General features: G+C 34.2%; 1 protein-coding gene across 1 annotated transcript in view; it reads right to left on the bottom strand.

Moving 5' to 3' along the window:
• The window catches only part of LOC133643337 (major centromere autoantigen B-like), a 93,426-nt gene that overhangs the window by 37,558 nt on the left and 30,868 nt on the right, over positions 1–25,000 (bottom strand). The window contains exon 2 of the mRNA XM_062037824.1: positions 14,997–15,254. Within this exon, the coding sequence (XP_061893808.1) occupies positions 14,997–15,249 (253 nt within the window). The 5' untranslated portion in view covers positions 15,250–15,254. The remainder of the gene's footprint in view (positions 1–14,996; positions 15,255–25,000) is intronic.

The following is a 25,000-nucleotide window of genomic DNA, read 5'->3' as shown; positions in this document are numbered from 1 at the left end:
TGTCCTATGATGTCAGGCCCCTGTCAGTGAAAGTGTCCTATAATGTCATGCCCCTGTCAGTGAAAGTGTCCTATGATGTCATGCCCCTGTCAGTGCAACTGTCCTATGATGTCATGCCCCTGTCAGTGAAACTGTCCTATGATGTCATGCCCCTGTCAGTGAAAGTGTCCTATGATGTCATGCCCCTGTCAGTGAAAGTGTCCTATGATGTCATGCCCTTGTCAGTGAAACTGTCCTATGATGTCATGCCCCTGTCAGTGCAACTGTCCTATGATGTCATGCTCCTGTCAGTGAAACTGTCTGATGATGTCATGCACCTGACAGTGAAACTGTCCTATGATGTCATGCCCCTGTCAGTGAAAGTGTCCTATGATGTCATGCCCCTGTCAGCTTACTGAGTGTTGTTAAAAGGAAAGGCCATGTAACACAGTGGTGAACATGCCCTTTCCCAACTACTTTGGCACGTGTTGCAGCTATGAAATTCTAAGTTAATTATTATTTGCAAAAAAAAAATAAAGTTTATGAGTTTGAACATCAAATATGTTGTCTTTGTAGTGCATTCAATTAAATATGTGTTGAAAAGGATTTGCAAATCATTGTATTCTGTTTATATTTACATCTAACACAATTTCCCAACTCATATGGAAACGGGGTTTGTAAATCATTCAGCCGGAAGTAGAAATGTTGTTCCCTTTTCTAGTCGTCCATAGCGTTTCTACTCGTATGGATTCTTCATTCATCACTCCAAGCAACGTTTGTAAGTTTTACAATATAACTAAAACTATTCTTACTTACTAAAACTATTCTTACTTACTATACTGTCTCATGTGTGATGTCTGTAGGGGTGTTTTCATGCATATTTGTAATGTAATCAAGCCAGCGTCGTTAGCATTAGCTAATATGCTAATACGTTTACGAGTGTCTGTGTTAGTATTATTAACTTACAATGGCATTCTTTTTGTATTGTTTCACTTTCACAAATTCCTCAGTAAATTCACCAAAACGTCAGCGTGGAGTTATTGAGTCTGTTGAGCTGGTTGGAGAGCTAGCTATGACAATGACTTCTGTTTTGTTTGATCAGCCGTTTTACTCTCGTGTTACAAACACCCTTTGGAAACAAGTAAGGTATGTAAATAAACATTTACAAAATATTCATGTGTAAATAAATAATTTCTTAACGTATATTTATGTGGCTTACAGTCCGATGCGGCTAAAATATTGAAAAAACTTATTTCTTTTTTATTTGCGGGTGCAGCTTATATACCGGTATATATACTCTATAGTCAGGAAAGTACTGTACAGAAAATGTATTATTGATAGTTAGCAAATTGACCTATTTTGAGTCCCAACTTAGTTTTAAAAATGGCTTTTAAATATGTAATATACTGAATCATGTGGTTTACAATGTTTACCTTCTTTTTGGGGCTTTACAACCCCTAATATAAGACTGTGCTGAAAACTAATAGTACAAAATTGGCGAGATCAGCATCCACAGTAAAGTGCGATATTTTTATTTTATTTTTCCAAAAAAGAGCCTTTGCCACATCACATCCCGATATAAATCCCAGAATATATACAGCTATGCAAATATTATTTATATGAAAAAACAATCTTCCGGCAATGCCATGACATCATTGCTTTGCTATTTATGACCATCTTGCAATATATCAGAAAATAACAACTCAGCCATCCTAAATGAGGCGCATATTGAGTTGTTTTATGAGTTGAAATCCGTTATCCCAGCAGGCACAAGACATGGAAACAACGTTGAGAACTTGTTGGATTAGGTCCTGATGTTGAGCAACTCAAATATAACGTTGAAACAACATGCTTTTTGACGACGTTTAATCAATGTTGGGTTCTGATGTTGATAAGACCATTGAAATTTGGTCATTTTCCAACCAACATTCTACAACACAAATACAACATTGAAACAACATGCTTTTTGACAACGTTTAATCAATGTTGGGTTCTGACGTTGATTTGACCGTTGAAATTTGGTCATTTTCCTACCAATATTCTACAACACAAACCTAATGTTGAAACAACATGCTTTTTGACAACATTTAATCAATGTTGGGTTCTGACGTTGATATTTGGTAATTTTCCAACCAATATTCTACAACACAACTCAAACCAAACGTTGAAACAACATGCTTTTTGACAACATTTAAGCAATGTCAGGTTGTGACGTTGATAAGACCGTTAAAATTTGGTCATTTTCCTACCAATATTCTACAACACAACTACAACGTTGAAACAACATGCTTTTTGACGACGTTTAATCAATGTTGGGTTCTGATGTTGTTTTGACCATTGAAATTTGGTCATTTTCTTACCAATATTATACAACTCAAACCTAATGTTGAAACAACATGCTTTTTGACAACATTTAAGCAATGTTGGGTTCTGATGTTGATATTTGGTTATTTTCCAAACAATATTCTACAACACAACTCAAACCTAACGTTGAAACAACATGCTTTTTAACAGCATTTATTCAATGTTGGGCTGTGACATTGATTTGACTATTGAAATTAGGTAATTTTCCAACCAATGTTCTACAACACAAATACAATATTGAAACAACATGCTGGTTGACGACGATTAACCAATGTTGGGTTCTGATGTTGATTTGATCATTGAATTTTGGTTATTTCCCGACCAATATTCTACAACTCAAATCTAACGTTGAAACAACATGCTTTTTGACAACATTTAATCAATGTCAGGTTCTGACGTTGATAAGACCGTTAAAATTTGGTCATTTTCCTACCAATATTTTACAACTCAAACCTAATGTTGAAACATGCTTTTTGACAACATTTAAGCAATGTTGGGTTCTGACGTTGATAAGACCGTTAAAATTTGGTCATTTTCCTACCAATATTCTACAACACAACTACAACGTTGAAACAACATGCTTTTTGACAACATTTAAGCAATGTTGGGTTCTGATGTTGATATTTGGTTATTTTCCAAACAATATTCTACAACACAACTCAAACCTAACGTTGAAACAACATGCTTTTTAACAGCATTTATTCAATGTTGGGCTGTGACATTGATTTGACTATTGACATTAGGTAATTTTCCAACCAATGTTCTACAACACAAATACAACATTGAAACAACATGCTGGTTGACGACGATTAACCAATGTTGGGTTCTGATGTTGATTTGATCATTGAATTTTGGTTATTTCCCGACCAATATTCTACAACTCAAATCTAACGTTGAAACAACATGCTTTTTGACAACATTTAATCAATGTCAGGTTCTGACGTTGATAAGACCGTTAAAATTTGGTCATTTTCCTACCAATATTCTACAACACAACTACAACGTTGAAACAACATGCTTTTTGACGACGTTTAATCAATGTTGGGTTCTGATGTTGTTTTGACCATTGAAATTTGGTCATTTTCCTACCAATATTTTACAACTCAAACCTAATGTTGAAACAACATGCTTTTTGACAACATTTAAGCAATGTTGGGTTCTGACGTTGATATTTGGTAATTTTCCAACCAATATTCTACAACACAACTCAAACCTAACGTTGAAACAACATGCTTTTTGACAACATTTATTCAATGTTGGGTTCTGACATTGATTTGACCATTGAATTTTGGTCATTTTCCAACCAATATACTACAACACAACTACAACGTTGAAACAACATGCTTTTTGACAACATTTAAGCAATGTTGGGTTCTGACGTTGATATTTGGTTATTTTCCAACCAATATTCTACAACACAACTCAAACCTAACGTTGAAACAACATGCTTTTTAACAGCATTTATTCAATGTTGGGCTGTGACGTTGATTTGACCACTGAAATTAGGTAATTATCCAGCCAATGTTCTACAACACAAATACAACGTTGAAACAAGATGCTTTTTGACAACATTTAATCAATGTCAGGTTCTGACGTTGATAAGACCGTTAAAATTTGGTCATTTTCCTACCAATATTCTACAACTCAAATCTAACGTTGAAACAACATGCTTTTTGACGACGTTTAATCAATGTTGGGTTCTGATGTTGTTTTGACCATTGAAATTTGGTCATTTTCCTACCAATATTTTACAACTCAAACCTAATGTTGAAACAACATGCTTTTTGACAACATTTAAGCAATGTTGGGTTCTGACGTTGATATTTGGTAATTTTCCAACCAATATTCTACAACACAACTCAAACCTAACGTTGAAACAACATGCTTTTTGACAACATTTATTCAATGTTGGGTTCTGACGTTGATTTGACCATTGAATTTTGGTCATTTTCCAACCAATATTCTACAACACAAACACAACGTTGAAACAACATGCTGCTTGACGACGATTAACCAATGTTGGGTTCTGATGTTGTTTTGACCATTGAATTTTGGTCATTTTCCTACCAATATTCTACAACACAAAGACAACGTTGAAACAACATGCTTTTTGACGACGTTTAATCAATGTTGAGTTCTGATGTTGTTTTGACCATTGAAATTTGGTCATTTTCCTACCAATATTTTACAACTCAAACCTAATGTTGAAACAACATGCTTTTTGACAACATTTAAGCAATGTTGGGTTCTGACGTTGATATTTGGTTATTTTCCAACCAATATTCTACAACACAACTCAAACCTAACGTTGAAACAACATGCTTTTTGACGACGTTTAATCAATGTTGAGTTCTGATGTTATTTTGACCATTGAAATTTGGTCATTTTCCTACCAATATTTTACAACTCAAACCTAATGTTGAAACAACATGCTTTTTGACAACATTTAAGCAATGTTGGGTTCTGACGTTGATATTTGGTAATTTTCCAACCAATATTCTACAACACAACTCAAACCTAACGTTGAAACAACATGCTTTTTGACAACATTTATTCAATGTTGGGTTCTGACGTTGATTTGACCATTGAATTTTGGTCATTTTCCAACCAATATTCTACAACACAAACACAACGTTGAAACAACATGCTGCTTGACGACGATTAACCAATGTTGGGTTCTGATGTTGTTTTGACCATTGAATTTTGGTCATTTTCCTACCAATATTCTACAACACAAAGACAACGTTGAAACAACATGCTTTTTGACGACGTTTAATCAATGTTGAGTTCTGATGTTGTTTTGACCATTGAAATTTGGTCATTTTCCTACCAATATTTTACAACTCAAACCTAATGTTGAAACAACATGCTTTTTGACAACATTTAAGCAATGTTGGGTTCTGACGTTGATATTTGGTTATTTTCCAACCAATATTCTACAACACAACTCAAACCTAACGTTGAAACAACATGCTTTTTGACAACATTTATTCAATGTTGGGTTGTGACGTTGATTCAACCATTGAATTTTGGTCATTTTCCAACCAATGTTCTACAACACAAATACAACGTTGAAACAACATGCTGGTTGACGACGATTAACCAATGTTGGGTTCTGACGTTGATTTGATCATTGAATGTTGGTCATTTCCCGACCAATATTCTACAACTCAAATCTAACATTGAAACAACATGCTTTTTGACAACATTTAATCAATGTCAGGTTCTGACGTTGATAAGACCGTTAAAATTTGGTAATTTTCCAACCAATATTCTACAACACAACTACAACGTTGAAACAACATGCTTTTTGACGACGTTTAATCAATGTTGGGTTCTGATGTTGATTTGACCGTTGATTTTTGGTCATTTCCCAACCAATATTCTACAACTCAAATCTAACGTTGAAACAACATGCTTTTTGACAACATTTAATCAATGTCAGGTTCTGACGATGATAAGACCGTTAAAATTTGGTCATTTTCCTACCAATATTCTAAAACACAACTACAACGTTGAAACAACATGCTTTTTGACGACGTTTAATCAATGTTGGGTTCTGATGTTGTTTTGACCATTGAATTTTGGTAATTTTCCAACAAATATTCTACAACACAAACACAACGTTGAAACAACATGCTGGTTGACGACGATTAACCAATGTTGGGTTCTGATGTTGTTTTGATCATTGAAATTTGGTAATTTCCCAACCAATATTCTACAACACAAATACAACGTTGAAACAACATGCTTTTTGACGACGTTTAATCAATGTTGGTTTCTGATGTTGTTTTGACCATTGAAATTTGGTCATTTTCCTACCAATATTTTACAACTCAAACCTAATGTTGAAACATGCTTTTTGACAACATTTAAGCAATGTTGGGTTCTGACGTTGATAAGACCGTTAAAATTTGGTCATTTTCCTACCAATATTCTACAACACAACTACAACGTTGAAACAACATGCTTTTTGACAACATTTAACCAATGTTGGGTTCTGACGTTGATAAGACCGTTAAAATTTGGTCATTTTCCTACCAATATTCTACAACACAACTACAACGTTGAAACAACATGCTTTTTGACGACGTTTAATCAATGTTGGGTTCTGATGTTGTTTTGACCATTGAAATTTGGTCATTTTCTTACCAATATTATACAACTCAAACCTAATGTTGAAACAACATGCTTTTTGACAACATTTAAGCAATGTTGGGTTCTGATGTTGATATTTGGTTATTTTCCAAACAATATTCTACAACACAACTCAAACCTAACGTTGAAACAACATGCTTTTTAACAGCATTTATTCAATGTTGGGCTGTGACATTGATTTGACTATTGAAATTAGGTAATTTTCCAACCAATGTTCTACAACAGAAATACAATATTGAAACAACATGCTGGTTGACGACGATTAACCAATGTTGGGTTCTGATGTTGATTTGATCATTGAATTTTGGTTATTTCCCGACCAATATTCTACAACTCAAATCTAACGTTGAAACAACATGCTTTTTGACAACATTTAATCAATGTCAGGTTCTGACGTTGATAAGACCGTTAAAATTTGGTCATTTTCCTACCAATATTTTACAACTCAAACCTAATGTTGAAACATGCTTTTTGACAACATTTAAGCAATGTTGGGTTCTGACGTTGATAAGACCGTTAAAATTTGGTCATTTTCCTACCAATATTCTACAACACAACTACAACGTTGAAACAACATGCTTTTTGACAACATTTAAGCAATGTTGGGTTCTGATGTTGATATTTGGTTATTTTCCAAACAATATTCTACAACACAACTCAAACCTAACGTTGAAACAACATGCTTTTTAACAGCATTTATTCAATGTTGGGCTGTGACATTGATTTGACTATTGAAATTAGGTAATTTTCCAACCAATGTTCTACAACACAAATACAACATTGAAACAACATGCTGGTTGACGACGATTAACCAATGTTGGGTTCTGATGTTGATTTGATCATTGAATTTTGGTTATTTCCCGACCAATATTCTACAACTCAAATCTAACGTTGAAACAACATGCTTTTTGACAACATTTAATCAATGTCAGGTTCTGACGTTGATAAGACCGTTAAAATTTGGTCATTTTCCTACCAATATTCTACAACACAACTACAACGTTGAAATAACATGCTTTTTGACGACGATTAACCAATGTTGGGTTCTGATGTTGATTTGATCATTGAATTTTGGTTATTTCCCGACCAATATTCTACAACTCAAATCTAACGTTGAAACAACATGCTTTTTGACAACATTTAATCAATGTCAGGTTCTGACGTTGATAAGACCGTTAAAATTTGGTCATTTTCCTACCAATATTTTACAACTCAAACCTAATGTTGAAACATGCTTTTTGACAACATTTAAGCAATGTTGGGTTCTGACGTTGATAAGACCGTTAAAATTTGGTCATTTTCCTACCAATATTCTACAACACAACTACAACGTTGAAACAACATGCTTTTTGACAACATTTAAGCAATGTTGGGTTCTGATGTTGATATTTGGTTATTTTCCAAACAATATTCTACAACACAACTCAAACCTAACGTTGAAACAACATGCTTTTTAACAGCATTTATTCAATGTTGGGCTGTGACATTGATTTGACTATTGAAATTAGGTAATTTTCCAACCAATGTTCTACAACACAAATACAACATTGAAACAACATGCTGGTTGACGACGATTAACCAATGTTGGGTTCTGATGTTGATTTGATCATTGAATTTTGGTTATTTCCCGACCAATATTCTACAACTCAAATCTAACGTTGAAACAACATGCTTTTTGACAACATTTAATCAATGTCAGGTTCTGACGTTGATAAGACCGTTAAAATTTGGTCATTTTCCTACCAATATTCTACAACACAACTACAACGTTGAAATAACATGCTTTTTGACGACGTTTAATCAATGTTGGGTTCTGATGTTGTTTTGACCATTGAAATTTGGTCATTTTCCTACCAATATTTTACAACTCAAACCTAATGTTGAAACAACATGCTTTTTGACAACATTTAAGCAATGTTGGGTTCTGATGTTGATATTTGGTAATTTTCCAACCAATATTCTACAACACAACTACAACGTTGAAACAACATGCTTTTTGACCACGTTTAATCAATGTTGGGTTCTGATGTTGTTTTGACCATTGAAATTTGGTCATTTTTCTACCAATATTTTACAACTCAAACCTAATGTTGAAACAATATGCTTTTTGACAATGTTTAAGCAATGTTGGGTTCTGATGTTGATATTTGGTAATTTTCCAACCAATATTCTACAACACAACTCAAACCTAACATTGAAACAACATGCTTTTTGACAACATTTATTCAATGTTGCGTTCTGACGTTGATTTGACCATTGAATTTTGGTCATTTTCCAACCAATATTCTACAACACAAATACAACGTTGAAACAACATGTTTTTTGACAACGTTTAATCAATGTTGGGTTTTGAAGTTGTTTTGACCATTGAATTTTGGTCATTTCCCAACCAATATTCTACAACTCAAACTTAACGTTTAAACAATTTGCTTTTTGACGTTTAATCAATGTTGGGTTCTGACATTGATATTTGGTAATTTTCCAACCAATATTCTACAACACAATTCAAACCTAACGTTGAAACAACATGCTTTTTAACAGCATTTATTCAATGTTGGGTTCTGACGTTGATTTGACCACTGAAATTAGGTAATTTTCCAACCAATGTTCTACAACACAAATACAACGTTGAAACAACATGCTGGTTGACGACGTTTAATCAATGTTGGGTTCTGACGTTCTTTTGATCATTGAATTTTGGTCATTTCCCAACCAATATTCTACAACTCAAATACAACGTTGAAACAACATGCTTTTTGACAACATTTAAGCAATGTCATGTTGTGACGTTGATAAGACCGTTAAAATTTGGTCATTTTCCTACCAATATTCTACAACACAACTACAACGTTGAAACAACATGCTTTTTGACCACGTTTAATCAATGTTGGGTTCTGATGTTGTTTTGACCATTGAAATTTGGTCATTTTCTTACCAATATTTTACAACTCAAACCTAATGTTGAAACATGCTTTTTGACAACATTTAAGCAATGTTGGGTTCTGATGTTGATATTTGGTTATTTTCCAAACAATATTCTACAACACAACTCAAACCTAACGTTGAAACAACATGCTTTTTGACAACATTTACCGGTATTCAATGTTGGGCTGTGACGTTGATTTGACCATTGAAATTAGGTAATTTTCCAACCAATGTTCTACAACACAAATACAACGTTGAAACAACATGCTGGTTGACGACGATTAACCAATGTTGGGTTCTGATGTTGATTTGATCATTGAATTTTGGTAATTTCCCAACCAATATTCTACAACTCAAATCTAACGTTGAAACAACATGCTTTTTGACAACATTTAATCAATGTCAGGTTGTGACGTTGATAAGACCGTTAAAATTTGGTCATTTTCCAACCAATATTCTACAACACAAATACAACGTTGAAACAACATGCTTTTTGACCACGTTTAATCAATGTTGGGTTCTGATGTTGTTTTGACCATTGAAATTTGGTCATTTTCCTACCAATATTTTACAACTCAAACCTAATGTTGAAACAATATGCTTTTTGACAATGTTTAAGCAATGTTGGGTTCTGATGTTGATATTTGGTAATTTTCCAACCAATATTCTACAACACAACTCAAACCTAACGTTGAAACAACATGCTTTTTCACAACATTTATTCAATGTTGCGTTCTGACGTTGATTTGACCATTGAATTTTGGTCATTTTCCAACCAATATTCTACAACACAAATACAACGTTGAAACAACATGCTTTTTGACAACGTTTAATCAATGTTGGGTTTTGAAGTTGTTTTGGCCATTGTATTTTGGTCATTTCCCAACCAATATTCTACAACTCAAACTTAACGTTTAAACAATTTTCTTTTTGACGTTTAATCAATGTTGGGTTCTGACATTGATATTTGGTAATTTTCCAACCAATATTCTACAACACAATTCAAACCTAACATTGAAACAACATGCTTTTTAACAGCATTTATTCAATGTTGGGCTGTGACGTTTATTTGACCACTGAAATTAGGTAATTTTCCAACCAATGTTCTACAAGACAAATACAACGTTGAAACAACATGCTGGTTGACGACGTTTAATCAATGTTGGGTTCTGACGTTGTTTTGATCATTGAATTTTGGTCATTTCCCAACCAATATTCTACAACTCAAATCTAACGTTGAAACAACATGCTTTTTGACAACATTTAAGCAATGTCAGGTTGTGACGTTGATAAGACCGTTAAAATTTGGTCATTTTCCTACCAATATTCTACAACACAACTACAACGTTGAAACAACATGCTTTTTGACGACGTTTAATCAATGTTGGGTTCTGATGTTGTTTTGACCATTGAAATTAGGTCATTTTCCTACCAATATTTTACAACTCAAACCTAATGTTGAAACATGCTTTTTGACAACATTTAAGCAATGTTGGGTTCTGATGTTGATATTTGGTTATTTTCCAACCAATATTCTACAACACAACTCAAACCTAACGTTGAAACAACATGCTTTTTAACAGCATTTATTCAATGTTGGGTTGTGACATTGATTTGACCATTGAAATTAGGTAATTATCCCACCAATGTTCTACAACACAAATACAACGTTGAAACAACATGCTGGTTGACGACGATTAACCAATGTTGGGTTCTGACGTTGTTTTGATCATTGAATTTTGGTCATTTCCCAACCAATATTCTACAACTCAAACCTAACGTTGAAACAACATGCTTTTTGACAACATTTAATCAATGTCAGGTTCTGACATTGATAAGACCGTTAAAATTTGGTCATTTTCCTACCAATAGTCTACAACACAAAGACAACGTTGAAACAACATGCTTTTTGACGACGTTTAATCAATGTTGGGTTCTGATGTTGTTTTGACCATTGAAATTTGGTCATTTTCCTACCAATATTTTACAACTCAAACCTAACGTTGAAACAACATGCTTTTTGACAACATTTAAGCAATGTTGGGTTCTGATGTTGATATTTGGTAATTTTCCAACCAATATTCTACAACACAACTCAAACCTAACGTTGAAACAACATGCTTTTTGACAACATTTATTCAATGTTGGGTTGTGACGTTGATTTGACATTGAATTTTGGTCATTTTCCAACCAATATTCTACAACACAACTACAACGTTGAAACAACATGCTTTTTGACAACGTTTAATCCATGTTGGGTTCTGATGTTGTTTTGACCATTGAAATTTGGTCATTTTCCTACCAATATTTTACAACTCAAACCTAATGTTGAAACATGCTTTTTGACAACATTTAAGCAATGTTGGGTTCTGATGTTGATATTTGGTTATTTTCCAACCAATATTCTACAACACAATTCAAACCTAACATTGAAACAACATGCTTTTTAACAGCATTTATTCAATGTTGGGCTGTGACGTTTATTTGACCACTGAAATTAGGTAATTTTCCAACCAATGTTCTACAACACAAATACAACGTTGAAACAACATGCTGGTTGACGACGTTTAATCAATGTTGGGTTCTGACGTTGTTTTGATCATTGAATTTTGGTCATTTCCCAACCAATATTCTACAACTCAAATCTAACGTTGAAACAACATGCTTTTTGACAACATTTAAGCAATGTCAGGTTGTGACGTTGATAAGACCGTTAAAATTTGGTCATTTTCCTACCAATATTCTACAACACAACTACAACGTTGAAACAACATGCTTTTTGACGACGTTTAATCAATGTTGGGTTCTGATGTTGTTTTGACCATTGAAATTAGGTCATTTTCCTACCAATATTTTACAACTCAAACCTAATGTTGAAACATGCTTTTTGACAACATTTAAGCAATGTTGGGTTCTGATGTTGATATTTGGTTATTTTCCAACCAATATTCTACAACACAACTCAAACCTAACGTTGAAACAACATGCTTTTTAACAGCATTTATTCAATGTTGGGTTGTGACATTGATTTGACCATTGAAATTAGGTAATTATCCCACCAATGTTCTACAACACAAATACAACGTTGAAACAACATGCTGGTTGACGACGATTAACCAATGTTGGGTTCTGACGTTGTTTTGATCATTGAATTTTGGTCATTTCCCAACCAATATTCTACAACTCAAACCTAACGTTGAAACAACATGCTTTTTGACAACATTTAATCAATGTCAGGTTCTGACATTGATAAGACCGTTAAAATTTGGTCATTTTCCTACCAATAGTCTACAACACAAAGACAACGTTGAAACAACATGCTTTTTGACGACGTTTAATCAATGTTGGGTTCTGATGTTGTTTTGACCATTGAAATTTGGTCATTTTCCTACCAATATTTTACAACTCAAACCTAACGTTGAAACAACATGCTTTTTGACAACATTTAAGCAATGTTGGGTTCTGATGTTGATATTTGGTAATTTTCCAACCAATATTCTACAACACAACTCAAACCTAACGTTGAAACAACATGCTTTTTGACAACATTTATTCAATGTTGGGTTGTGACGTTGATTTGACATTGAATTTTGGTCATTTTCCAACCAATATTCTACAACACAACTACAACGTTGAAACAACATGCTTTTTGACAACGTTTAATCCATGTTGGGTTCTGATGTTGTTTTGACCATTGAAATTTGGTCATTTTCCTACCAATATTTTACAACTCAAACCTAATGTTGAAACATGCTTTTTGACAACATTTAAGCAATGTTGGGTTCTGATGTTGATATTTGGTTATTTTCCAACCAATATTCTACAACACAACTCAAACCTAACGTTGAAACAACATGCTTTTTAACAGCATTTATTCAATGTTGGGTTGTGACATTGATTTGACCATTGAAATTAGGTAATTATCCAACCAATGTTCTACAACACAAATACAACGTTGAAACAACATGCTGGTTGACGACGATTAACCAATGTTGGGTTCTGACGTTGTTTTGATCATTGAATTTTGGTCATTTCCCAACCAATATTCTACAACTCAAACCTAACGTTGAAACAACATGCTTTTTGACAACATTTAATCAATGTCAGGTTCTGACATTGATAAGACCGTTAAAATTTGGTCATTTTCCTACCAATAGTCTACAACACAACTACAACGTTGAAACAACATGCTTTTTGACGACGTTTAATCAATGTTGGGTTCTGATGTTGTTTTGACCATTGAAATTTGGTCATTTTCCTACCAATATTTTACAACTCAAACCTAACGTTGAAACAACATGCTTTTTGACAACATTTAAGCAATGTTGGGTTCTGATGTTGATATTTGGTAATTTTCCAACCAATATTCTACAACACAACTCAAACCTAACGTTGAAACAACATGCTTTTTGACAACATTTATTCAATGTTGGGTTGTGACGTTGATTTGACATTGAATTTTGGTCATTTTCCAACCAATATTCTACAACACAACTACAACGTTGAAACAACATGCTTTTTGACAACGTTTAATCAATGTTGGGTTCTGATGTTGTTTTGACCATTGAAATTTGGTCATTTTCCTACCAATATTTTACAACTCAAACCTAATGTTGAAACATGCTTTTTGACAACATTTAAGCAATGTTGGGTTCTGACGTTGATATTTGGTTATTTTCCAACCAATATTCTACAACACAACTCAAACCTAACGTTGAAACAACATGCTTTTTAACAGCATTTATTCAATGTTGGGCTGTGACGTTGATTTGACCATTGAAATTAGGTAATTGTCCAACCAATGTTCTACAACACAAATACAACGTTGAAACAACATGCTTTTTGACGACGTTTAATCAATGTTGGGTTCTGACGTTGTTTTGACCATTGAATTTTGGTCATTTCCCAACCAATATTCTACAACTCAAACCTAACGTTGAAAGAATTTGCTTTTTGACAACGTTTAATCAATGTCAGGTTCTGACGTTGATATTTGGTTATTTCCCAACCAATATTCTACAACCCAAATACAACATTAAAACAAAAATTATTTTTGACAACATTTATTCAATGTTGGGTTCTGACGTTGATTTTACCATTGAAATTTGGTCATTTCCCAACCAATATTCTACAACACAAATACAATGTTGAAACAACATGCTTTTTGACGACGTTTAATCAATGTTGGGTTCTGATGTTGATTTGACTGTTGAATAATAATAATAATAAGAATAATATCAAAATTATATTTTGATATTGTAATATACATATATGTATATAATAAAACAAAATTATAATAATAAAATCAAAATAATATTAAAAAAAATCTTGGTCATTTCCCAACCAACAACGTGGATCCAACGTTAGACACCAACGTTGTCTCAGTTTACAAATGCAACTATTTTTCAACGTTGTTTCCAAGTCAGTTTTAAAGGACATGTACGTATAATCAACGCCTGCTGGGATGGCATATTTGGTATGTCTAAGTTAAGACTTGACTATTTACTCTGCATTGTTGGCCAGGTCGACCCTCCCGTGAAGGGTCACCATCCTGGCACGGAATGTCTCACCTTGGGTGGAAATGGACGCTTCCTTGCGGGCACCTCCGTCCTGTTGTGTGACGTCTGGCACAGCTTGTGACGCTGGTTTGGACTCTGGTTGCACGAAGACGCCACGAATACCGAGCCCTTCGCCGCCCTCCTGGCGCGTCTCCTCGCCTTCGCTGTCATCAAACACAAACTCCTCCCCTTGCTCCTCATCTTCCTCCTCCTCCTCCTCCTCCTCGTCCTGCTTGGGCAGTTGCAGAGAGGTGGTGGTGTACATGGCTCCTGGAGGGAAACACATTCACAGTAAGGAAGGGATTCATTTGGACCCAATCTTGGGTGGATCTTGCAATGCAGTCTGCCGAAAATAATGGAAAGCGCCATTTCACATTTCATATATATAATGTAGTAACAGACACCTTCATAACAATATGTAATATGTACAATATACACACTGCAAGTATATATATAATGTAGTAACAGACACCGTCATAACAATATGTAATATGTACAATATACACACTGCAAGTATATATATAATGTAGTAACAGACACCTTCATAACAATATGTATTATGTACAATATACACACTGCAAGTATATATATAATGTAGTAACAGACACCTTCATAACAATACGTAATATGTACAATATACACACTGCAAGTATATATATCATGTAGTAACAGACACCTTCATAACAATATGTAATATGTACAATATACACACTGCAAGTATATATATCATGTAGTAACAGACACCTTCATAACAATATGTAATATCTACAATATACACACTGCAAGTATATATATAATGTAGTAACAGACAACTTCATAACAATATGTAATATGTACAATATACACGCTGCAAGTATATATATATATATATATCATGTAGTAAAAGACACCTTCATAACAATATGTAATATGTACAATATACACACTGCAAGTATATATATATAATGTAGTAACAGACACCTTCATAACAATATGTAATATGTACAATATACACACTGCAAGTATATATATAATGTAGTAACAGACACCTTCATAACAATATGTAATATCTACAATATACACACTGCAAGTATATATATAATGTAGTAACAGACAACTTCATAACAATATGTAATATGTACAATATACACGCTGCAAGTATATATATCATGTAGTAACAGACACCTTCATAACAATATGTAATATGTACAATATACACACTGCAAGTATATATATCATGTAGTAACAGACACCTTCATAACAATATGTAATATGTACAATATACACACTGCAAGTATATATATAATGTAGTAACAGACACCTTCATAACAATATGTAATATGTACAATATACACACTGCAAGTATATATATAATGTAGTAACAGACACCTACATAACAATATGTAATATGTACAATATACACACTGCAAGTATATATATAATGTAGTAACAGACACCTTCATAACAATATGTAATATGTACAATATACACACTGCAAGTATATATATAATGTAGTAACAGACACCTTCATAACAATATGTATTATGTACAATATACACACTGCAAGTATATATATATATATAATGTAGTAACAGACACCTTCATAACAACATGTAATATGTACAATATACACACTGCAAGTATAAATATAATGTAGTAACAAACACCTTCATAACAATATGTAATGTCTACAATATACACACTGCAAGTATATATATAATGTAGTAACATACACCTTCATAACAATATGTAATATGTACAATATACACACTGCAAGTATATATATAATGTAGTAACAGACACCTTCATAACAATATGTATTATGTACAATATACACACTGCAAGTATATATATATATAATGTAGTAACAGACACCTTCATAACAACATGTAATATGTACAATATACACACTGCAAGTATAAATATAATGTAGTAACAAACACCTTCATAACAATATGTAATATGTACAATATACACACTGCAAGTATATATATAATGTAGTAACAGACACCTTCATAACAATATGTAATATGTACAATATACACACTGCAAGTATATATATAACGTAGTAACAGACACCTTCATAACAATATGTAATAAGTACAATATACACACTGCAAGTATAAATATAATGTAGTAACAAACACCTTCATAACAATATGTAATCTGTACAATATACACACTGCAAGTATATATATAATGTAGTAACAGACACCTTCATAACAATATGTAATATGTACAATATACACACTGCAAGTATATATATAATGTAGTAACAGACACCTTCATAACAATATGTAATATGTACAATATACACACTGCAAGTATATATATATTGGTAATAATAATAATAATAATAATAATATATATAATTCACCACGTGGGTAGATCTACACCTGACATCCACTGTAATAACACCAAGTACAAGAGCGTATCTAGTCGATACTACTGTGATTACATTGATATTTTTTAGCATCACAAAAACTTTTTTCCTTTTTTTAAAATGTATATTATGTTTTATAAAGTCAGTAAATACGTCCCTGGACACATGAGGACTTTGAATATGACCAATGTATGATCCTGTAACTACTTGGTATCGGATCGATACCTAAATGCTTGGTATCATCCAAAACTAATGTAAAGTATCAAAGAAGAGAAGAATGAGTGATTATTACATTTGAACAGAAGTGTAGATAGAACATGTTAAAAGAGAAAATAGCAGATATTAACAGTAGATGAACAAGTAGATTAATAATCAATTTTTACAGTTTGTCCTTTGTAATGTGTACAAAATAATAGGTGTATAAATGACACAATATGTTACTGCATACGTCAGCAGACTAATTAGGAGTCTTTGTTTGTTTACTTACTACTAAAAGACAAGTTGTCTAGTATGTTCACTATTTTATTGAAGTACTAAATGACAATAATAAACATATGTTTCATGTACACTAACATTTTTTGTTCAAATAAAGACAATAATGACAATTTTTGTGCTTCCATTTATTTAGAGACAAAAACAAAACATGTTGAGGGAAAACGCCACCTTTGAGGCGTCCACATGGGAGAAAGAAAAAAAAAAGCTAAAAATAGAGTATAAAACATGATAAATTATGTATAAAATTTTAAATACAAATATTACATTAATAAGTTAATAAAAACAACATTGGGAGAATAATAGTAGAAATATTACAACACAATATAGTAATAAAAAACTGAATTTTAGATGTTACTGCATACGACTAATTAGGAGTCTTTGTTTGTTTACTTACTACTAAAAGACAAGTTGTCTAGTATGTTCACTATTTTATTTTAGGACTTAATGACAATAATAAACAATATGTTTGTTTGTTTACTTACTACTAAAAGACAAGTTGTCTAGTATGTTCACTATTTTATTGAAGGACTAAATGACAATAATAAACATATGTTTGTTTGTTTACTTACTACTAAAAGACAAGTTGTCTAGTATGTTCAACATTTTATTTAAGGACTAAATGACAATAATAAACATATGTTTGTTTGTTTACTTACTACTAAAAGACAAGTTGTCTAGTATGTTCACTATTTTATTTAAGAACTAAATGACAATAATAAACATATGTTTGTTTGTTTACTTACTACTAAAAGACAAGTTGTCTAGTATGTTCACTATTTTATTTAAGGACTAAATGACAATAATGAACATATGTTTGTTTGTTTACTTACTACTAAAAGACAAGTTGTCTAGTATGTTCACTATTTTATTTAAAGGCCTACTGAAATGAATTTTTTTTATTTAAACGGGGATAGCAGATCTATTCTATGTGTCATACTTGATCATTTCGCGATATTGCCATATTTTTGCTGAAAGGATTTAGTATAGAACAACGACGATAAAGATTGCAACTTTTGGTATCTGATAAAAAAAAGGCTTGCCCCTACCGGAAGTAGCGTGACGTAGTCAGTTGAACATATACGCAAAGTTCCCTATTGTTTACAATGATGGCCGCATGAAGTGAGAGAGATTCGGACCGAGAAAGCGACAATTTCCCCATTAATTTGAGCGAGGATGAAAGATTTGTGGATGAGTAAAGTGCAAGTGAAGGACTAGTGGGGAGTTGAAGCTATTCAGATAGGGAAGATGCTGTGAGAGCCGGGGGTGACCTGATATTCAGCTGGGAATGACTACAACAGTAAATAAACACAAGACATATATATACTCTATTAGCCACAACACAACCAGGCTTATATTTAATATGCCACAAATTAATCCTGCATAAAAACACCTGCGTGTTTGTTATGCTAGCTCCTAGCTCCTCTGCTAGCTCCTAGCTCCATAGAACACGCCAATACAATTCAAACACCTGATCAACACACACCATCACTCAGCCCAAAAGACCGTTTCCTTAACCCAAGGTTCATAAAGCTTATATATTTTTAAAAAGTTACGTACGTGACGCGCACATACGGTCAAGTTATCGAATGTTTAGCAGCCAAGGCTGCATACTCACGGTACCTGATATTCAGCTGGGAATGACTACAACAGTAAATAAACACAAGACATATATATACTCTATTAGCCACAACACAACCAGGCTTATATTTAATATGCCACAAATTAATCCTGCATAATAACACCTGCGTGTTTGTTATGCTAGCTCCTAGCTCCTCTGCTAGCTCCTAGCTCCATAGAACACGCCAATACAATTCAAACACCTGATCAACACACACAATCACTCAGCCCAAAAGACCGTTCACCTAACCCAAGGTTCATAAAGCTTATATATTTTTAAAAAGTTACGTACGTGACGCGCACGTAGGTACGGTATGTGTTATGCTAGCTCCTCTGCTAGCTCCTAGCTCCATAGAACACGCCAATACAATTCAAACACATGATCAACACACACAATCACTCAGCCCAAAAGACCGTTCACCTAATCCAAGGTTCATAAAGCTTATATATTTTTAAAAAGTTACGTACGTGACGCGCACGTAGGTACGGTACGTGTTATGCTAGCTCCTCTGCTAGCTCCTAGCTCCATAGAACACGCCAATACAATTCAAACACATGATCAACACACACAATCACTCAGCCCAAAAGACCGTTCACCTAACCCAAGGTTCATAAAGCTTATATATTTTAAAAAAGTTACGTACATACGCAAAAAAAAGCCAAAGCTGCATACTCACAGTAGCACGTCTGCGTCTTTGTCATCCAAATCAAAGTAATCCTGGTAAGAGTCTGTGTTGTCCCAGTTCTCTACAGGCGTCTGTGTATCCAAATCAAAAGTCCTCCTGGTTAGAGTCTCTGTTATCCGAGTTCTTCCATCTTGACTGCATCTTTCGGGAATGTAAACAAAGAAGCGCCGGCTGTGTACTGTTGTGGCTGACTACGTTCGAAAAATACGTCCATTTCGCACCGACAACTTTCTTCTTTGCTTGCTTGGCTTCCTTCTCCATAATGCAATGAACATGATTGAAACAGATTCACGAACACAGATGTCCAGAATACTGTGGAATTATGAAATGAAAACAGAGCTTTTTCGTATCGACTTCAATGTGGAAGGCATACCCGTGTTCGCCGGGCTACGTCACGCGCATACGTCATCCTCAGAGGCGTTTCGAACCGGAAGTTTAGCGGCAAATTTAAAATGTCACTTTATAAGTTAACCCGGCCGTATTGGCATGTGTTATAATGTTAAGATTTCATCATTGATATATAAACTATCAGACTGCGTGGTCGGTAGTAGTGGCTTTCAGTAGGCCTTTAAGGACTAAATGACAATAATGAACATATGTTTGTTTGTTTACTTACTACTAAAAGACAAGTTGTCTAGTATGTTCACTATTTTATTTAAGGACTAAATGACAATAATGAACATATGTTTCATGTACACAAAGATTTTTTTTGTTAAAATAAAGCCAATAATGCCTTTTTTTGTGGTTCCCTTTATTTAGAAAAGTATTGAAAAGTATCCAGGACAAGCCTACTTCCTATACAGTGTCACAACATTTAGTGATTAGTAGTTTGTCTCTCTGTCCTTAGTCAGCCATTTGTCCTCCATGTGTCTTGTTCCAGTTCCTGTTGATCGCAGGGTTTCCACTTTCCTTCCTGATGTTTTGTACATCTCATTTGTCCTCATCGGATAACCTTTTCGCCTTCTCAAAGTGAAGTATTTCGGGTGCCAGTCCAAAGTTGTTTTTGATAGACAGCTCAGTCTCTTGAATACTGGGAAAGAAAATGTAATGTATCTTGTGCAACCTTATAAATATTAGTCTGAATAAAACCGAGTGTGCTCTGATCTTAAAATGCCACAAGCTTCATTAAGATTCCAGAATACACAACCTTGAATAGTCGACTCGATCCCTTTGCAGGTATCGTGGCCTGGAGGCTTCAAAGTTCTACTTGCAGAAAGCTGGACCAACTTGTTTTTTAATCTTATAAAAATGCCGCTAATCATGAGTTTTCTTAAAAGCACTTTCTCACATTAACAGCCAGGTTTATTATCACGCCAAGCAGCACAACCAAATTGGTCCAAACAGGAGGAAAACCATTATTTCCGCCATTTGTGATAAGAGTTAAATGGACGGAGGCAAACAGATTGCCGGGCAGGAATGTCCTAATCCGCTTACCAAAATCATATAAAACACCTTCAAGATAAAACCGGCACAACGGGGAAAATAAACAACCGACAAGTGTTGACATAATGGCTAAAAAAAAAAAAAATAGCTAACTTGGTAAAAAGCAAACTTGAATGAATAAAAGGAGTCAGGAGAATGTGATAAGAGCTAGTGTGACATAAGGTGGTAAGAAGATGGTCGGCAGCTTGGAGAGAAGATTAATTAGGCACTAATGATAGCCTGCGGCCTGAAATTGCTAATGTTAGCAAAAGGGGTGTAACGGTACACAAAAACGTCGGTTCGGTACGTACCTCGGTTTAGAGGTCACGGTTCGGTTCATTTTCGGTACAGTAAGAAAACAACAAAATGTACATTTTTTTGGGTTATTTATTTACCAAATTTGCAAAATCTTCCACCAAAAATATTTTTCTTAGTGTAATATTTGATGTGAAGTAATGGGAACCTTGGATAGGTCAATAATTCATAATAACATTGATTTTGATGCAATATTATGTTTTGAGCAATGACAGTTTGAAAGAAAAAAAAACCCAGCTTTGTTTTATTAGTCAACATTGCAACTTTTTCTAAATTACATTTCACCTTTTTTATTTCACTTTTGTTATGTTTTTGTTTATTTTAATAGTATTTTGTGCCGTGGGCCTTTAAAACATTAGCTGTGGGCCGCAAATGCCCCTGCTATAGATAATAAAAAAATCATACTACTATGATTACATAGATATTTTTTAGCATCACAAAATCTTTTTTTCCTTTTTTTAAAATTCATATTATGTTTATAAAGTCAGTAAATACGTCCCTGGACACATGAGGACTTTGAATATGACCATTGTATGATCCTGTAACTACTTGGTATCACATCCATACCTAAATGTGTGGTATCAACCAAAACTAATGTCAAGTATCAAAGAAGAGAAGAATAAGTGATTATTACATTTGAACAGAAGTGTAGATAGAACATGTTAAAAGAGAAAGTAAGCAGATATTAACAGTAAATGAACAAGTAGATTAATAATCATTTTTTTACAGTTTGTCCCTCATAATGTGTACAAAATAATAGAATAGAGTATTGTTGGCGCTTTCTGGATGTTATTAGAGAGTATAATGAGCGGAACCTCCATCTGTTGACTCAATTGTTAGAAATGTATTTACGATTTCAAATGCATAAAAATGCTAAACAGCACATCTCTTTCCGATGTGTGTGTATTTCCAGTATGACTGCTCTAATAATATGATCAGAGTGTAACTACAGTGACGTACAATCTACGGAAATGACCGCAGGTGTTCGGAGCGGATTATTTTATGACATTTCCGACGGTCTTCTCGCATATTTTGCGGACTGTAAACACAATTGGATATGGTTTCATGGACACAATGAAAGGTGTGTTTCCACTCTCCTGCTACTTTAAAGCTGGTTGAAAGAGGAAGTGTTCACAGCGTACAACACAAGTGGAGTCAAGGCCCATGTCTCACAGCGCTGACCCGTGAGCTAATCAGTAGCGCAGCGACCAATGAAGGAACAATGCTCCTCTCAAACAGACCAGAGGTCTTCCCTCCACAGAAGCACCATTGTTGGTGAGAGCGGAGAGTGGGCCGGGTTGGTGAGAGCGGAGAGTGGGCCGGGTGGAGAAACGGAGAATGAGACCGGCCTCGCTGGAATCTCTTCAGGTTGTAAATAGAAGCCATTTCTGCACCAAATTGCACTTTTTTTGCTTCAATGAGTTTCGTTTGATTGACAAACATTGCAGACATTCAAAGTGGCCCCGTCCGTCCATCCATCCATCCATCCATCTTCTTCCGCGTATCCGAGGTCGGGTCGCGGGGGCGGCAGCCTAAGCAGAGAAGCCCAGACTTCCCTCTCCCCAGCCACTTGGTCCAGCTCCTCCCGGGGGATCCCGAGGCGTTCCCACGCCAGCCGGGAGAGATAGTCTTCCCAACGTGTCCTGGGTCTTCGATACGTATCAAGATACTTTAGTCCCAAAACGATACATAGAGATACTTTAGTCACAAAACGATACGTATCGAGATACTTTAGTCCCAATACGATACGTATCAAGATACTTTAGTCCCAATACGGTACGTATCAAGATACTTTTGTCACAATACAATACGGATTTGGATACTTTTGTCCCGATACGATACGTATCAGGATACTTTAGTCACAATACGATACATATCAAGATATTTTAGCTATAATAGGATACGTATCAAGATACTTTAGTCCCAATACGATACGTATCAAGATACTTTAGTCCCAATACGGTACGTATCAAGATACTTTTGTCACAATACAATACGGATTTGGATACTTTTGTCCCGATACGATACGTATCAGAATACTTTAGTCACAATACGATACATATCAAGATATTTTAGCTATAATAGGATACGTATCAAGATACTTTTGTCGCAATACGATACCTATCAAGATACTTTAGTCACAATACATGCGTCTCAAGATACTTTAGTCACAATACATGCTTCTCAAGATACTTTAGTCACAATATGATACGTCTCAAGATACTTTAGTCCCAATGCGATACGTATCAGGATACTTTAGTCACAATATGATACGTATCAAGATATTTTAGTCATAATAGGATACGTATCAAGATGCTTTTGTCGCAATACAATACCTATCACGATACTTTAGTCACAATACATGCGTCTCAAGATACTTTAGTTACAATACGATACGGATTTGGATACTTTTGTCCCAATACGATACGTATCAGGATACTTTTGTCCCAATACGATACGTATCAGGATACTTTAGTCACAATACGATACATATCAAGATATTTTAGCTATAATAGGATACGTATCAAGATACTTTTGTCGCAATACGATACCTATCAAGATACTTTAGTCACAATACATGCTTCTCAAGATACTTTAGTCACAATATGATACGTCTCAAGATACTTTAGTCCCAATGCGATACATATCAGGATACTTTAGTCACAATATGATACGTATCAAGATATTTTAGTTATAATAGGATACGTATCAAGATACTTTTGTCGCAATACGATACCTATCAAGATACTTTAGTCACAATACATGCGTCTCAAGATACTTTAGTTACAATACGATACGGATTTGGATACTTTTGTCCCAATACGATACGTATCAGGATACTTTTGTCCCAATACAATACGTATCAGGATACTTTAGTCACAATACCATACGTATCAAGATATTTTAGTTATAATAGGATACGTATCAAGATACTTTTGTCGCAATACGATACCTATCAAGATACTTTAGTCACAATACATGCGTCTCAAGATACTTTAGTCACAATACGATACGTCTCAAGATACTTTAGTCCCAATGCGATACGTATCAGGATACTTTAGTCACAATATGATACGTATCAAGATATTTTAGTTATAATAGGATACGTATCAAGATAC

The sequence above is a fragment of the Entelurus aequoreus genome, linkage group LG26 (assembly GCF_033978785.1).
Source record: "Entelurus aequoreus isolate RoL-2023_Sb linkage group LG26, RoL_Eaeq_v1.1, whole genome shotgun sequence".
NCBI lineage: Eukaryota > Metazoa > Chordata > Actinopteri > Syngnathiformes > Syngnathidae > Entelurus > Entelurus aequoreus.
The sequence above is the reverse complement of the archived record's forward strand: the minus strand, read 5'-3'. Positions and strand labels throughout refer to the sequence as shown.